At 37.2% G+C, this 17,460-nt stretch overlaps 1 protein-coding gene across 6 annotated transcripts in view; it reads left to right on the forward strand.

Moving 5' to 3' along the window:
* Positions 1–17,460, forward strand: part of INF2 (inverted formin 2) — a 735,156-nt gene that overhangs the window by 593,442 nt on the left and 124,254 nt on the right. For 5 of the 6 annotated variants that reach the window (XM_044074343.1, XM_044074344.1, XM_044074342.1 and 2 more), the window contains 3 exons: positions 3,684–3,848; positions 13,385–13,487; positions 14,192–14,359. In XM_044074343.1, coding sequence (XP_043930278.1) covers positions 3,684–3,848; positions 13,385–13,487; positions 14,192–14,359 — 436 coding nt within the window. Of the gene's footprint in view, positions 1–3,683; positions 3,849–13,384; positions 13,488–14,191; positions 14,360–14,468; positions 14,838–17,460 lie in introns of those variants that run through there. The other variant, XM_044074348.1, reaches the window with a different exon arrangement.

Consider the following 17,460-nt stretch of genomic DNA (forward strand, 5'->3'; position numbering starts at 1 on the left):
GATGTCTTAACTTAATATCCTCCCTCTGTCTGTGTTGTTATATTGAGGAAACCTCTTAACTTCCTTTAGGTGTTTAATATATCGATATTTTGATAGCATTATTACATTGTACAAGTAATTATGATATTATACATGTATAATCCAGACCATATTAATTTTATGCCATTTTTATGATTGTTTTCTAGAGACATTATTGATCATATTATCTTATTTGGTCACTGAAAAGGTAAGATGTTATGAGAGTATTTCTGTCATTCTGGCAGGCCCTAACTAGTGCTAATAAATTTTAAAATCTGGTACAGTCATTTGCAGTTGTACAAGACACAGACAGGTATATACTTTCTTTTTTTGTATAGATACATTTCTTAAACACGTGATGTTCATCCTGACAGAGTACCACTAACAAAATTGTTATATTTAGGGAATAATTGTCTTCTTCCAGACATGCTATTCTGTGTTTTCTTTTTTTTTATGATAATTTATGATTTTATAAAATGTACATTAATAAATATATGGTAGTACATAACCAGCTGTTGTTATAAGTTATCCACAGCAGCTGCCCATCTTCTCTTATAAAGGTCCCAGTATATGTTTTCACATAAATGCTAAATTTTATTTTCTGCATGGTAATTTGGCACCATGATAAGTGCAGTACAGTTTTCAGTTCATTTTATTCACTAGATCTTGAAGGCTATGGACTATGCTTTCTTCTTTAAGTTGCTTTTAAATATTCAGTTATGATTTAGCAAGCTTCATTGTTTCTTTATGGAGAACCGTTAGTGCACAGGTACATGTGCCATTGTACAGCTCCATTCATGTTTATATTTATTATTTAATCCGATAGAGGAAGAACTTCTATATTCCACACCTGTCCTTCATTGCTTTGAAAGTCTGGGTTGAAGAGCTGATAGTAACATGCACCAACACTTACTACATGTGTAATCCTTCTGTATACCGTTGACTAATAACTGCACTGCTACCTATGGGGATGAAGGAAGCCAGTGATTTTCTGCAGTTTGTAGCCTAGAGTCAAAAATTATCAGGTGGTTATAACCCAAATGTTATATTCTCTTGGCTTTTCCTGAAAGATTTACTTTTAGGGCAGAGTATACTTAAACACAGTCATACTGTCCTCATTGTTTAATGAAACAGGCTCTTATCAGTTCATCGACAAGGAGGTTCTTCTTGACAGACCAGGAATATGCCCATTTGTCCCATTTTGTACAATGTCTATTCCATCAGTCTTGGCCATTGAAAATCCCTGTAAGATGGGCAATTTTATTGGATGTTTTCTAAGGTAAGTGTCCAATCTTTGTTATTAGTTCTTGATGTGCAGGAAAGTGCTCACTATTGATTTTTGAAAAACCAGTGGGTTCAGTAGACAAGTACTTCAGTACTTCCATAGCCAGTGTATCATCATGGCATTTATTTGGTTATACACCCATCCACAAATTGTAGGATCATCAAGTTTTTGCTTACTGGTAGAAAAGTGAACACAAACCAAATTTCCATCAAGAATGGTCCTCTGATAGGTTAACTGATGTCTAAGAATGTATGTATCTCTTATCCAGCCCAGTAGTGCAGACATTTTGTTCCTACATGTGATGCCAGTGACTGAGGCTGGGTGATGACTTCAGGTAGCTGAAATGCTGGCTTCAGAGGATTTAAGCATGTGGGTATGAGTGCCTTAAGTGACTCTGTTTCTTGGTTGTAGGAGCAGGGACATACATTTTATACTTATGTTTCCCTGTGGCAGGTAGGTGCAACAGCAAGTGTGTAGTTAGTAGGGACAGGAAAAGTCAGTTTACTGTGATGAGATTTTCACTGGGAGAAAACAGGAAAACAAGGCAAATTTCTTGTCCTGCCTGCACTAGGCTTCTGTCTCTGCAGCATTCCAGGGGTGCAGCAGTCCTTTCCTTGCCTCACTATCTTGATCAAACTGAGCCTGTCCAGGAAGCATTCCATTTGTTTATGAGGCAATATTCCTTAGAATTCGTCCCTGCCAGTAGTAGGTATCCCAAGGGATTCTCCCTTTAAAATGAATTACTCACATTGGGATTATGCAGCAATGCATTGATTGGGCAAGAGCTAAAGCTATGTTTGTTGGTTGACTGCATCTGCCAGGAACATAAAGGAATGGTAACCTTGAAAAAACTACCTGTTACTTGGACTCAGTTGTGTAGTTTTACAGAGGAAGTACTACTTCACCTACCTAATGTTTACCAAGTGCTTCTCAGCTGGGGTTATGGCGATGTAGTGCAGGCATTTCTGCTGGGGTACTTGGCTGCTGGCCACCAGTTCAGAGAGTTGCCTTTCTTTCTTATGACTTCTAGCTTTGTTAACACAGCTGATTTTTAATTGTCCTTGAGCCCATCACTGGCCATGAAGTTGTAGTGGCTATTCTGAGCTTCAAGTGCAGCACTACATTCCTGCCATGGCACCGAGCTCTGGAATAGGAATTGTAGACGTGCAAAAAGGATGATTTTAAGCACCCCCCTTTTAGATTTAATTGTGTTTATCTTTGTAAAAATCGTAAGGAACATTGGTCCTTCACTTTGTTCAAAGACCTTTACCAGCAGTACCCAACAGCCTTTTCCACCTCATGTAAATGTTCCTTTTAAACTTATATCATTTATGTATTGAGTAGCTGTTATGCATCACTGGATCTGTTTCATTTTTATATTTAAATGTTCTTGAAATAGATGCATACTCCTTGATGTACATTTTGCACAACGTTTTTATTCGTTGGTATGGATGTACATTGTTTTTTCTATCTGGCTTGGTTTGTGGGTGAAAAAGTATCCATCAGTGGTTTAGTCCAGCCACCAGTTAGCAAATTAATATAAAATGTGTTTATTAGCATCTTCTCTGATGCAGCCGTTATTCTCCTTCCTCTGGATCTTAACTTATTTTGTTCTTGCCGTGGATTGCTTCTCATGATTTTGTCATTAACTAATTTGTCAGGGATCATCTTTCTTTATAACCTGTAACAAATGTGAGATCTCTTACATGCCCTTCAGTTACCTAAATTTGCTTAAAACTTTTGAGAAATATGCTGTACATATTATACTTGTAATACCTGCCAGTGATTGACACATTCTTCTGTTCTTGTTTCTCTGTCTATTTGTCTGTCTCTAAGTCTCCCTGTTGGCTAAAGTTCTATTATCTGGCTACTCTTGCATTATTTACTGATTATCTCAGTACAGCCTTACATTATGACCGATAGGCATTTGCAAGCCTGAAGTGGCCTTTGGTCTCTTTCTTGGAACAGTTTGTATACATTTATGTATATCATAAACACTTCATGTCGGAGATCTTGTATGTCAGTAATGAGTTCTGTTTGTGTGTTTTCCTTGCAGTATTTATTTTTTTACTAGACTGTTGACCGTAACTGAAAAGTCAAGCTTTCTACTATCAAGGAAATATACTGTGGTAAAATTTTTTTGTATTTTAAGATATTTTTTTCTAAAACAAGTGATTGTGAATCTTGCCCTGTGTAATATTAAACAAATGTTCAGTTGGCAGCTGTTTGTTATTATTGTGAGACTTCAGGAGTAATGCAACACAGACGGATTGCAATGATAAGGATCCATTCTTTGAAATGGCAGCAGAATAAGCAGACATGATAGTCATGACTGTCACTGTAAATTGTGTAAACTGAACTACACATTTTAAAATTGTAGAGTTGTCTTGATTCTGCGGAAGAGCTACAGGAGCTGTTTGAAAGTATTACAGCAAAGAAGAAAGAGCTAGCCGTCTACCTTTGTGAAGACTTCAGCAGGTTTTCAATGGAAGAAACATTTAATACTCTGAATGCGTTTAGGACATCATTCATTAAAGCAATAAAGGTATTTGCTATAATTTTTTTATGTGTGTATTTATGGTTGGATTTAGCAAGACATTTATATGGCACGGGTTCAGAAGACATAAACTTTCTTTACATGAGGCAAAGAAGGTCTTAAGGTTGTGCAATTTTCTGCTAACAGCTTTGTTTCCATTTATAGTTATTCCAGGTTATCAGTAACATCTTGAGAGTTGGCATTCTTTATCCATTTGTCTTCTCCTCCTACAATGTGTGTTTAATTGTTATACAGGTATGGCTTTTGAAAGTTTTAATATCCCTTTTTATATAACTTCTTGAGATCTGCAATTAAAGACTGATTTTTTCCAAAAGTGCCAGTAATCTCAGCTCAAGTTGTTAAACCAAACTGATTAAAGATTGATTTTTTTTTGTCATATTGAGCAAAGGATCTTCAGAAGGTAATGTATGTATCATGCTTGATTAATGGTCCAAGTTCAAATTCACGTTGGCTATGTTTACAGAATGGTACTAGAAAATAAGTGGAAGCCTCAAGGGCAGGGAGTATATGTAAAGCAGCCCATTGTTAATGTAATTAACTGTTGTGTTGGTATGGGAAGGAAGCAGAGTGGCAGATAATTATGTTCTTAAAAGGGTTTGGTAGTGAATGCCCATGATAGGTGTACAAGTATATTCATATTCAAATTAAATCAAAAGAAACTAAAAGAAAAATGACAAGCCTCATAGACGAAAGGGTATTATTATATTTGCTGACCAGAGACAAATTTACCAACACACAGTTTGAATGTATCTACAAGTTTGAAAAATGTTTTCCCTCTCAGGTTTGAGAGTGTCTTGAAGATGCAGTCATCCAGAACTTCACTTTCTCCAACATCTTGAACCAAAAGGAGGTGTGTACAATTGTGCAACCCAGAACAACCGATAAACCAAAAAATGGTTCATGTAGTCACCAAGCACCAACAAGGCAGACTTAAAAAACATTGGGTTAATAAATAAAAAAATTAGTTTTTTATATAAACAAACAAGTTAAGCACTTTCATCCATATACATATGACATCTTCAGAACCGTAACAAATAAATTTAGCCATCTTAAATACATTCTGTTAACCTTCAGCTTTCTCCAACATATAACAACTTAAGAATTGAATAGTTGTTTGAGGGCTCTTCTTTCATTTAGAATATGGGGGAGGTCTGCTTTTGACAGTAAATATGGTCTATACCTTTCTGCAGTTTGCTATTACAATGTTGTCAGTCCTGTGGGTGTGGCATGTCAGATAGCAGATGTTGGGTGTTGGCATAATGGTTAAGGTGTTTACCTTATAAGCACAAGGTACAACATTTGATTGTTAGCTTTGAGGACAATTGGCTAGCCTTAAAACGGCCCAGAAAGGCTGGTATCCTAGGACTAACCTCTAACCTGTAGATGTTTTGTTGAGTAGTCTACATTCTGTGAAAGACTCTGAAGAGCAGAGAACAGATTGTAGGGGCTATAGTGATGCAAACCTCCATGGATAAAAGATATTGGCTAGAACACTTAAAAATACAGTAGAGAATATTTTTTGTGATCACATTAATAACAGAAAAGTCCAGCAGAATTTTGAAATCTAAAAGGGATATGTGGGATTATTTTGCTGAGATTTGAAAATGGAGTCTTAACATTTCTCTTCAGCATGAATTGCAACAAAATAACTTGCATTTCACTTTGTGGTCTTGGTGTGGTATGGAAAATTAAAACATAAATCCTTTAGCAGAGCAGGAGCTTTTAAAATAGTTGTCAGGATTGTAGACAAACGTATCAACAAAATATGTCAGTGAGGCTAGAAGTGGCAAAATAGCAGGCCATTTCTGTCACTGTTCATATGGACTGCAATGGTCTTAGAAGACTGGATGGGTTGGTGTACACAGAGTCCTTGATCCCAGGTATAAAGGACGATTTGTGACTACACACCACAAACTTCTTATATGTAGTGGATGAGATTATGAAGGTTTTCTAAGAAATACATTATGTAATCCATTGGAGCCTAGGATCTAAGCTTGCATGACTTTTTGTAAGGGGAGGGTCCTCATAAAATACCTAAAATAATTTAAATTAAACTATTTAAACCAGATAGAATTAAATGAACTGAAGTGGATACTTAAACTGAGAGGTCATTACCCTCCAGGTCTGAATAACTATATCACCATTAGATCATTTCTTAATAATCGAAGATGATATTATTTAACGCAGAACTGATAGATTCATCCAGCAGCCCCCAGTTCTACTCATTCATTCATTCATTTATTTATTTATTTATTTATTTATTAATTAAGTTGTGATTACTTCAAAAGCTATTAGGCCTCTTGACAGTATCCTGAAAAAATTTTTTTATCTTATTGTACAATAGATTTTAGCCATAGTGAATTTTTAAACGTATCATACATACATGTTAACTATATTTATTTATTTATATATTTATACTCACATTCACACTGAATTAAATTATGAAATGTATATACATACCCATCTGTTTATTTATTTATGTATTTAATTATATTTCTACATATTTATGTGCATATTTATTCAACTATTCATTTATTTATTCTATACAGTTAATTGATCATTAGCTTACTTTTCTAAATATTAAACACTTATGCAATGGAATTCTGGCACATACCAGTAAAGTCAACATAAAGGTTCTTTGAGAAATATTGTTTACCTCTATATATGTTATATGAGCTGTAATTGTGTTCATAAGTTTTCATAATGACTTATGTCAGTAGGATCTGCATTAAATGTTAGTTTGGTTGTATAAAGCATATCTCAGAGATAAAAAATACTTATTCTGTTCTAAAGAACCGTTAAATGCTCTTGCAGCATTATGTTTAGAATAATAGAGAGCTATCTTGTTGTAATGATTTTCTGAATGAATTTTTTGAAGCGCTATGAAACGTTTGTTCCACTATAATGCACTTTATATTTTCTATGAATGCATCCTTGTTTATCATATGTTTTATTGCAGATACATTTTTTAACTTGTTGTTTTTTAATCTGATCTTTTTAAATGAAATAATTTTCTTAAATTAGTTGTTTTAAAGTACAGTTCTCTCTCCTTTTTTAAATCAGCTGAATGCCTTTAAGGTTTTGAATTTTTTCTAATGATTTTTTCTAATGAGTTTTGTTGCTAATTGATTAATTCAATGCACTTGTTTATTGGCTAAGCCTCCCTATAAATCCTTTGATGTTAGCATACTAAAATTGTCTGATGAAGCGTATGGTAGCATACGCGAAAGCGCTTACCTTCTGTTCATTTTAATAATAAAAAGCAACAATTTATTATACGTGGAGAGTCGGAAGTTTTCTGTTTTATATTTATATAAAATACCTATAATGTTATGGAGGCAAAATAAAATTCAACTTTATTAAGGTACATTTAATAAAACCCAATTAAATTGAACATATTAAAACAAAATTTTAGAATGCACAGCATTAGACAGATGCAATAAAATTTTAAGTCAAGATAAATGAAAACAGGTGGGTTTTTAGGGAATTTTTAAAGTCATCAAGTGTGTATGGCTCCTTTCTTTACTGGAGGGGAAAGTTCTAGCTGCAGAGTACCTAATGTACAAAAGAACGAGCATTTGATGTCTCCAGACTCAGTTCTCCTTTCTGGAATGTCTACTGATCCCAGTGATGAGGCATGCAAAAGCCCAAAAGGATTGCAAAGAACCAGGGAATGTTAATATGGGGAACACTGTTCATATAGGGCTGTATGTGCTAGAGCCTTAAAGATAATAATGAACTGTCAGCCAGTGTAAGCTACACAGAACTGGAATATTTTGTTAGTCGCTAATAGTAGCTAAAAGTAGTTGAGCTGCAGAGCTCTCTGCCAGCTATAATCAGATTATCTTAGTGTTAGGAAGCCATAGGCAAATGGAGTTACAGTAATCATAATTAATCATGGCATGAAGGACTGCAGAAAGGTCTTGTGGGAGGCGAAGGTGTTTATTGAGGTCAGAGGTCCTTAAAATGGAAGCCTGCTTGACATGACAACAGATAGCACCTGATCCCTGACTGATGATTTGTTGGCCAATGCTGTGCATGGGTTTCTCACATATATGCAAAGTCTAATTTGTTACTACCATTAAATATGTCTGACTTTTAAAAACGGGACAGCAAGAATCCCTTAGAGTAGAAGGAAAAGCCTTAGCAAGTTAAGCTTCCATTGATTAGTAGTCATAAAATCATATGCATTCCAGAACTTTACCATATGATTCTACAGTAGACATCATGTCCCACAGGAAATAGTGGTAAAACTGAGTACAATTACTGTAACAGTGATGGTGGACAAACAGCTGCCCCTCTAATGAGTTTTTCCAGTGAGTGATGACATGCTAAGAATGGATTCCCTGCAGGTCACCAGACAAAAAGGAATGACAGGATAACACATTTTTTACAGATGTACTTAATTATTTCCCAAACTATAGGAAGCAGACCATTTTAAAACCATACTAATAGCCCACATAAGTTTTCAAATGATCCAATTGGGGGTTAAGGGAGGGGAGGATTGGCATAATGGTTAAGATCCTTTACCTCACAGACACTATACAGGGTTTGATTCTGACCTCTTGTTATTGGCTAAGCTTGTAAAAGCCTGTGGACTGATAGCCAAGTATTTTCCTATGTAGTGGATTATTTGGACCTTTGTATGAAATACTGAAGGGTGATTAAGGATAACTGATACAGATTAATGGTGTCAATCCCTCGTCATTGATAACCTGAGTTATTGTTTTCTCAGGTAGCAATCATTAGGTTGATAACTATTTTATAATCAACACACAAACAAGTCTTACTAACATATAGAAGATTAGGAATAGGGTGGTAGATACCAGGATCACCAGGAGATAAAATTTCAAGATAGGGGACACCAAGGCTCATTTTAAATTGGATAGAAAGACACACACACACACAAGAATAAAAAGAAAAAATGTTTTAATGAACCAAATGATCAACCTCTTCAGGAAAGAGAAATAGTCTGTCCTGACCACAGATTGTAACAGGCCAGTGCTGGAAACATACCTCTCAACCTCACAGAGCAAGAAATCTGGACAAAGCCATAACAAATGGGGGGACAAAGGACCAAAAATAGGAACAATTTTTAAATATTGATTTTATAAACCTAAAAAGCTTATAGAATAACAGGCTTTCCATTAGTATACATTTTCTGAAGGGTATGAAATCCAAAACTGAAATGCCTGTCATTATTTTCTTATTTACATCCTCAATATTTTGCCAATCATTTGCCGGAAACCCAGAAATTTATGAGGAATAGACCAAAATATGAGGCAAAAATCTGGACAGTTGAGAGGTATGGAGAAACCATGTTGAATTTTGAAATTAGACTTGCATCAGTGCCAAGAATTCTGCCACTGAACACCACAACTTATTTTTGATTGATTGATTGGTTTGATTACCAGTATAGTGGGTTGATCCACAGAGATCCATTTTAGTCACAGCCTGAAAAGAAATACTGAAAAAAGTAAAAGCAACGTATAGAGTAGATAAGTAAAAAAATAAGTAGAATTCACATACATTTATCTTCGCAATTGAAGAATAGTACATCAAAATGCAGAGAGTTAATAATAGGCTGAGTTTTTGTCCCACTAATTTTCCATGAGAATCTGTATTAGCTGGAAAAATCAGATTCAAAGGAGGAAGAGAATAAAGTGGAAAGAGCACTGGAACAGACTTTGCAGACTTAGCAGGGATGAAGTAGAAGCAGCTTGTTTTTTTTTTTCTTTGAGGTAAGTAATGAGTGAGATTCTGCAGATGGTTAATGATTCAGCATTTCTAATCTCCACTAGCCTCACTATTTACTGAAAGCAGTCATGTTGATGGCATTTTAGCTGCAAATAAATGAGCAGACAGTGCATATTTCTCTGAAGAAGACGTGGACAGACTTGGTGGATAACTCAACCAGTAACTAATCATAAGATGACCAGTCGGTTTGAGGTAGTAGAGCTCTATCTAGACTAGAACATTGCCTTTTATGAGAGAGCTCTGCTTGATGGGAAGTAGTATTTAACAGTCCTAAACTTAATGTCAGAGACTGCTGTATTTCTGTTTACACTTTAGCTTCTGCTCCAGTTTCCTAAACTGACTGAGCTTAAAGTCAGACCAAGGCTTACTTGGGGAAGGGTGGAGGGGGAGTATATATGGCGGGGTGAGTAGATCTTGGGGGGATTTCATGAACATATTAAAATCCAAAAGAAGCTCACCTGGTTCACCTGCACTGGCACTAAAAGTGAACTTTTGAAGAAAGGGAGCAAATTGATCAACTTTTATAGCTTTCCACTTGTTATATTTCACCAGGTTGAGATTAAGGTAAGCAGGCTGAACTACTGAGAATCAATCAAGCAGTGACCAGACTAGGAGAAGGCTTCATTCACCATATCAGTGGGAGAGGCAGTGAGTTGGAAAACCAAGTCATGAGTATGTACAAAATGATGGTTACCACTGGTAATGACAGGAAGGAAGCCACAGGCTCTGATAATACAGAGAAATTCTCAAACTAGAGCCTAAGACTTGTCATTGTAACAGGCACCGAAGGCTCCCTTCACTAAGTAGTTAGGGGACACCAGCACTGAGTTAGCTAGAAATCCATGAACTCTGGCCTGTACTTTCAACAGAGGCTAGAACACTTCTTCTATGTTTCTTGTAAAACAATGATGTCCTTGTAGTATAGTGAATCAGTAAGATCCCAGATGGAAAAGGTTTTTCCGGTCTTCTTTTCTGTAAACTCTTGTGTTGTCTTCTATGGCTTGCATGTCAGAGCACTGTCAGCTGCCCAGTACCAAAAAGTACTGAACTGAACAAACCTACAGATATTTAAAGTATTTAAGGCTCCACCGCTGCAGAAGCTGGCCAGTCAAAAATCCAGCCATCACCCCTAAAAATCTGAGTTAAAAAATGTTTTACATTGTGATACTACAGCTATAGAATATCTCCAGTATTGTTAGTACACGCATATCTTTGCTTTGTATCTCCATTGATGTTAAAAAGTAAAGCCCTGACTATTACTGAGTGACCTGAGTTTCATTAGCAACTCAAGTGGCTTTTGGAGTTGGCAGGTGAGATAAACGAAAGACAAGGCTGTGTCTGCTGTCCTTTCTCAAAGGGGAGAGAAGGGGATGACATCATTGTGAGGTGCCTCACTTGTCTGTAGCCCTTGAGGAGACTGTGACTTGAAGGTGCTACCAATCTATGTGACTACGCAAGCCTGGGAAGTGTCACTGACCAAGACATATGAGGTAGAATGTTTTCTTGGCCACATGAAATTACATGCCTGTCTATGGAAGCATGGCCCTACCACCTTGCACAGGTTTGCCACAGCTAGCAACATTGGTGACTCTCCAGGTGCACTCACCTCTAATGGGAGTATCGTTATTGCCAAAGTGGGACCCAGAGACCCTGGCACACTGGCTCAGTGGATTTAAACATATGGGTGATCCACAAAAATAGTGATCATGGCTTGGGAAGAATGCATTGATGGGAAAATAAAACACTCTGCAACAGAGTACCCCACAAGCTGAAACAGAAACAGTATGTGGGGGGAGGAATATTTACTTATATAGCCATGTAACCTCGATGACTGCCCCTGAACATCTTGATTCACATGTTGCTGTCACAGTATTTTATGAATGAAACATATTTCATATACAAGCAAAAATAATGTTTCCTGGCCTGACAGGTGACTGATTTCTCTGCCATATAAATTTTGTGTGTGATATTTACATTGAAGAAGTGGACCGACATTATTTCTATGTCTTCTTTTCTCATACTGCATCATGTTTTACTCAGGGGAAGCAAATAGTCATCACTAACCAGTTTTTTATGTTGTTATTTATTGTTTGCGTCTTTAACAGACACAAAGCGTGTACCTATTTGATAGCATTAATATCAGCAGAACAGGGTAGCATTCTGTTTGAGATGCAGTAAGAACAACAAAGGGGTCTAACGGTATTTATAAATAGTTTAAAATAAAGTAGCTGTGGGAAAAAGCTTGGAAATCACAAGAGCTTAACCTAATACTTAAGCATTTAGGGATGACCTAGGGGACTGAAGCGGAGGGATTTGAGAAGGTATTCAGTAGTGAAGGTCATTTGTTACCCATCACCTTAAATGTTGTTGGTATATTGTTTTACAAAAGACCACCTCACCACAAAACCTCTGGGAAATGAGTGTTGTAGGGCAAACTCAATAAACTAGCATTTTGATGTGTTGACCTTTAATTATTGTCCAAAAGCTGAATTATGTTGGCAGTATACCAAATTCCACAGGAAGAATTCTTATAGATTTTTACATCAGAAATATTGCAGCCAAACCTAGGTCAAGTACAGTGGTTGCAGGTGCACTGAATTTTCTTTTCTGACCCAGTCCCATACTTTACCAACAAGCCTCTTCCCCCTGTTCCTTGGCTGCTCTGTTGACTGTAACGTAAGAGTTTCCCACTGGAAGTGGTGCCATTATCCATGTCAGGTCAGAGCTTTTTATGTGGCAAAGCCATAATATCCTGTGCTTACCCAGTTTTCATCTCTTGAGGTAGCTTGCAATGGACATAACATGGAACTGTCACCCACACATGAGCCTGCCCCCCTTGGAACAAACACCTTCATAGGTTTGCTCCTGTCTCCCCCACGTAAACTGCTTTTTATTGAATGTAACTGGACATGATTCCCACCCCTCCATCCTGGAAGAAGCAGGCAAACAGCCTCTTTATTCCTCCACATCCCAGTCAGCTTCTCCAGCATGGCAGTTATTACCAAAACCGTGGTCATACGGATTAAAGTTGGAACTCTATCCCTCTACTACATGGTGCTGACACAGTTATAGGACATTATGAATAGTGAGGTGCTGGAGTTGTTACACATTTCCATTTAAGGGATTATAAGACCTCTTTATGTACACATGCATGTTTGTACTGGAACAAAGGAAAGAAATGCAAGATTCCTTGTTCTCAGGAAACATGATGCTGCATCTACCCCAGAAAGGAAAAAAAAGAATGTCTGCCTGTGCAAGAGTCCACATAAAGTGAAATAGAGATGCTTTGAAAATGCAAATTACTGTGTAGATGCAAACTGATGGCACTTCAAAACAGCCATAAATTAGGCATATGCCAATGGGTAATGGCCCCTGAATTTCTTTAGCAGTTCTGTCATAAAAGTGACGGTTTCATTGCCTGTGTTTTGGTAATATTCATTAGTGTTGTGATGTTGCAGTGAGTTAACCACAGATGAATGACTTCAGTTTCATAAGTAGAACGTGTCGTACTTGGATAGGGAAAATATATTGTGAGTGGGAGCCATTTTGGGGATCATTTAACTGTATTTGTATAGAGAAATCCTCATGAATTATGTGGGAAGTGTAGAACAAGTGTGTCAGAAACTGGGCTGTCCATACGTGATATTAATTTATTTCTCTAAAAATAAAAGTGGCTCTTGAGAATGGGAATTTTGTCATAATGTGTGTGAATTAAAGCAGTGTTTGAACTAATAGAAGTCCTCATATCAAGAACATTTTCTTTTCAGGAAAACCGAGAAAGAAAGGAACAAATTGCAAAGGCAGAGAAAAGAAAGAAACAGCTAGAGGTGGAGGATGCTAAAAGACAAAAAGGAGAAAATGGCAAAATCAGTATGTTTTAAGTAAAACGTTTTCTGTTTTTGTTTTAATAAGGTTGTATTAGAGTATGCATCATTTAATGTTTTCTTTGATGGTGCTGAATTTTATGATTCCTTTCCACTGGTCATCATGCACCCAACCACTCTTTTAGACATATTTGTTCTCCCATCTTGATTGGCTGCTGCCTGGATGGGACAAGAATAGAATGGTGGTCCACTGTCATCTATGGCAGCTTTGATTTTTGTTATATAGTGTGCACCATACATCTTCTAGTGAATCTGAATTGCACAAGACTGTGCTCCCATCCACACTGCTGCTTCTTAGCTGAAACACTACATACGTCTTGGTAATGTGATGCCTCTGAAGGTCAGTAAGTGGGGCTGCATACCCAGCTGCTTCATGTAACAGGCTTCTTTCTGAATGGGCAACACATCTGTCTCTCACTCTAACCCAACTCCAGCTACTACGCTATCTAGGACATGTGCTCAAACACAGGTTGCCAAGCCTACTCAATCTCTTTGCACCATGGCAGGCTTTAGAGAATGCTCTTAATTAGAAATACTTGCATTATAGTTATAGATTAAAATCTATACTGTTGAGTGGGATAACATTTTTGTGAGTCATAAACTGCTACGTTTTTCATAGCAAGCAATATATTCTATTTGCATTTGAAATGAATGTTTGTTAAGTATTTAATTAGTTAATTTTTGTTTCAGTAATCAAGAAGGGAGCTGTGAAGCAGGAAGAGGTCTGTCTTGTGGACGCCCTTCTGGCAGATATTAGGAAAGGCTTTAAACTAAGGAAGACTGCAAAAGACCAGAGTGACTCAGGACATACTCCAAGAAAACCCATCGGTGATATCACCAACAAATTGCCAGATGGTGGTAAGATTAGTAGCTGCATTTTTTTCCACTCTTATTTACTTACTTACAGTACAATATTTAAATACAGCACTAAAGCATTTATGGTTTATTTTTATGCACTTCTTTTAAGGAAAGATACAGTGAACTGAGCCTTATTGCAACATACTTCCTGGAAGAGCAAAGAGCTCCACATTTTAACAACTGATGCAGCATAAAAGGTTTAGCAGCTTGTCCATACTTCAGTTCTGTAATTTTTGACTCCTGAACTCGTGAAGTTTTTCCTCTTCATCAGTCTGCATTTGTGAAAGTGAACACAAGTCGTCTTGCTTCTGTTGTGCAGTGTACTTTCTTTCCTTTATTTTTTTTCTGTTACTATACTAATACTGTTTCTGTGGATTCAATTTAAAGGAAAGTTATTTCCATTGCATTTATAAATGGTCTGTATTTACTGCACTTCCTGTATATAGTGAGTTAAATAAAGCTGAGTTTTCCACATGAATTTTTACTAAATCAGAATGTATAGAAACGAGATTCTGGGGTATGGGCCATATCTAATTTATCCCTTCCTTTCTTTTGTGCTCCAAATCAGAAGTCTAGTTTTGAAGAGGAGCAGATGCAGTTATGACTCCCATTCCAGTAAGAATGGTGATACTCCTCAAATTTCCAGTGGAGATCGCTCAGTGTCTTTATTTATTCATTCATTCGTTTATTTATGCGGGTTCTTTGTGTATGATGACAAGCTTACGTACCCTGCTGTTTGAGTAGCCCTTTACATAAATCGATTTCTTAACATTTGTCTTGACTCCAGTTTTGAGAAACACAGACACCACAGTTAGTCAGAAGCCTCCCTGTCAGAATTTTCCTACAAAGACAATAGTGTTCCTTGATATGAGATTCAGATTGCTTTGATGGATTTGGAAGTGTAAATGGTCAGACATGATTATTGCTAGTATCTTCAGCCCATGTTGAATGGAGCACTGATACAAGGGGGAAAACAATCATGGCTGATTAGTTCTGATGGTGTAGTTTTGCATCCTTCTGCAGTGCTATCAGCTTAAACTTGACAAACAGCCTGAGTATTGTAGAAGTCAGTGAGGTTTGGGGGTCTGGTGAGCAGCCTATGGCAAGGCTTTCTTTTTCTGGACTTGGGGGAGGTGCTCAGTTCCAGCAGTGTGACAATTAACGTCTAGCAGAAACTGAACAGTTTAGCTGTATAATACTCATTTACCATTTAAAAGGGTGTGGTTGGCACCTTCTGTACAATAGCAGCCATGTTCCTTTATGCTTGATGATGTAGCATGTATCACCATGCTCCAATGGTAAGACTAGATATTAATAATTAAAATTCCACCCATTACTGAAGTGGTCACCTATTCCCTCCTAGTAATTAGAGACACATTGCTGGTTTGCTACCTGTACCATTTGATAAAATGCTGAAACAGTGACTGGAGTAGATGGTGGTGTTGAAAATGAGGTCAAGTGCTGGAAGCCCTCTCAGTAAGTGAAGAGGTCAGCATGAGTGTCAAAAAGAGCCACATTTTAAATTACTCACATGGTGTTAAAAAGTAAAAGCTACATGTTTGCCTGCCATTGTGATAGAAATAGTGTATTATATTAGGAACCATTGTTTCTCATTTGTCTGTTTGCGCCAGCTGCACCTTCAGATGTTAATTTTGACAACATAGATTTCTTCTGGCTCTTGTGGCCCTTTCTTGATGCAAAACTTTTCCATTTTTCAAGTGAATCTGTCCTTTCCAGAAGAAATTTGCCTTCCAGTTTGTCCTTTTTATGCCTTGAAGACTAATGTGCATCAGTTGCAGCAGTGAGTCAGGTGATGTCCGCCATTTGTCCAGGTAGTGGGACTCAGCTGCTGTGCTGTGGTGTACCATGACTTCACTGAATTATGTATGTGGTTCCATATGTAGGCCTAGGACATATACAGTATGCCTTTTAATTCCCCAGCTCTATGCTGATGAATTTGTTCCTGTCTCTTGCTTCTGTCTCAGGTCAGGCTGTCATTCTGTGTGTTTGTGTGTGTGTATACACATAAAATCATATAGTCACAGCTGTATCTCACAATGGATACTGATATACTGATGCTGTGAAACAGACTCCCAATCCACATAAAGCAAAGTTCATCCCACTCCATATTCAAGTGCAACTTGGATCAATGGATGGGAAACAAAAACTTTATTCCAGGACTGCCCCTTATACTATTAAAGGATATGTTCTTCATTTCTTTTATTATTAGCCTTTCAGAATAGTCGCAGTTTGTAAAGAATGTCAGAGTATCAGAAATGTGCTGTCCCTACAATGTGTGTGTGTGTTTTTTCTGTCTTTCATTTCATTCAGAGAATATGTAGAGAATTGAGAGGTTTTGGAGAACAGGACATTTTGGTTTATGCTTTGGACCTACACAGCTGAATAGGATTCCATTAACTTTGGTAGAGGAGACTGACTATCAGTATCCATTACAACCTGGCTGAAGTCCATCGCCTTGTACCATCTTCTGTTGGTTAACCAATACTCGCTGCTTACCATCTCCATCTAGCTCCATTTACTCATACACTCACTCTTTTGCCAGCCATCCCAAAACAGGCGTCTATATTATCTTGTCGAAATATGACAATATCGAACGGCATAAACATCGAAAATGCCGTACATTGAAACTGTTCTTGTGGGGGGTTGCGCCCCCACACCCCCCGCTAATTATATATACCAACTTTGAGATCGCACTACAGTGAGGAAAGAGCAAAATTTGTTATCCCCACTATACTGCAACAACACTTTCGATGTATGGCATTTATGAAATTATTGCCGTTCGATATTTTCAACATGCGATAAGGTGAAGTAGACCCCAAAACAGTCTTATGATTCCAATGTATAATTGTTTGGAGAAAAGTATGGTCTTTTTAGAGTCCCCATCTCTCGGCACTCTATTCCCATATGTAAGGAACTCTTCAGGCTCTACCAGCTTCTAGCTCCTAACTACAAAAGTACTTTCTCACTAGTTCTCTCTGTTGGCGCCTTGATCATAGTTTCTCTTGCACTAAGTTGCACTTTCTCTTCCATCCAGTTAATGCTTTTACACTCATTTCTCTTTAAACTGTTTGTCATTGGCC

Source organism: Protopterus annectens, chromosome 6.part0 (genome assembly GCF_019279795.1).
Source record: "Protopterus annectens isolate FY-2018-M chromosome 6.part0, PAN1.0, whole genome shotgun sequence".
NCBI lineage: Eukaryota > Metazoa > Chordata > Ceratodontiformes > Protopteridae > Protopterus > Protopterus annectens.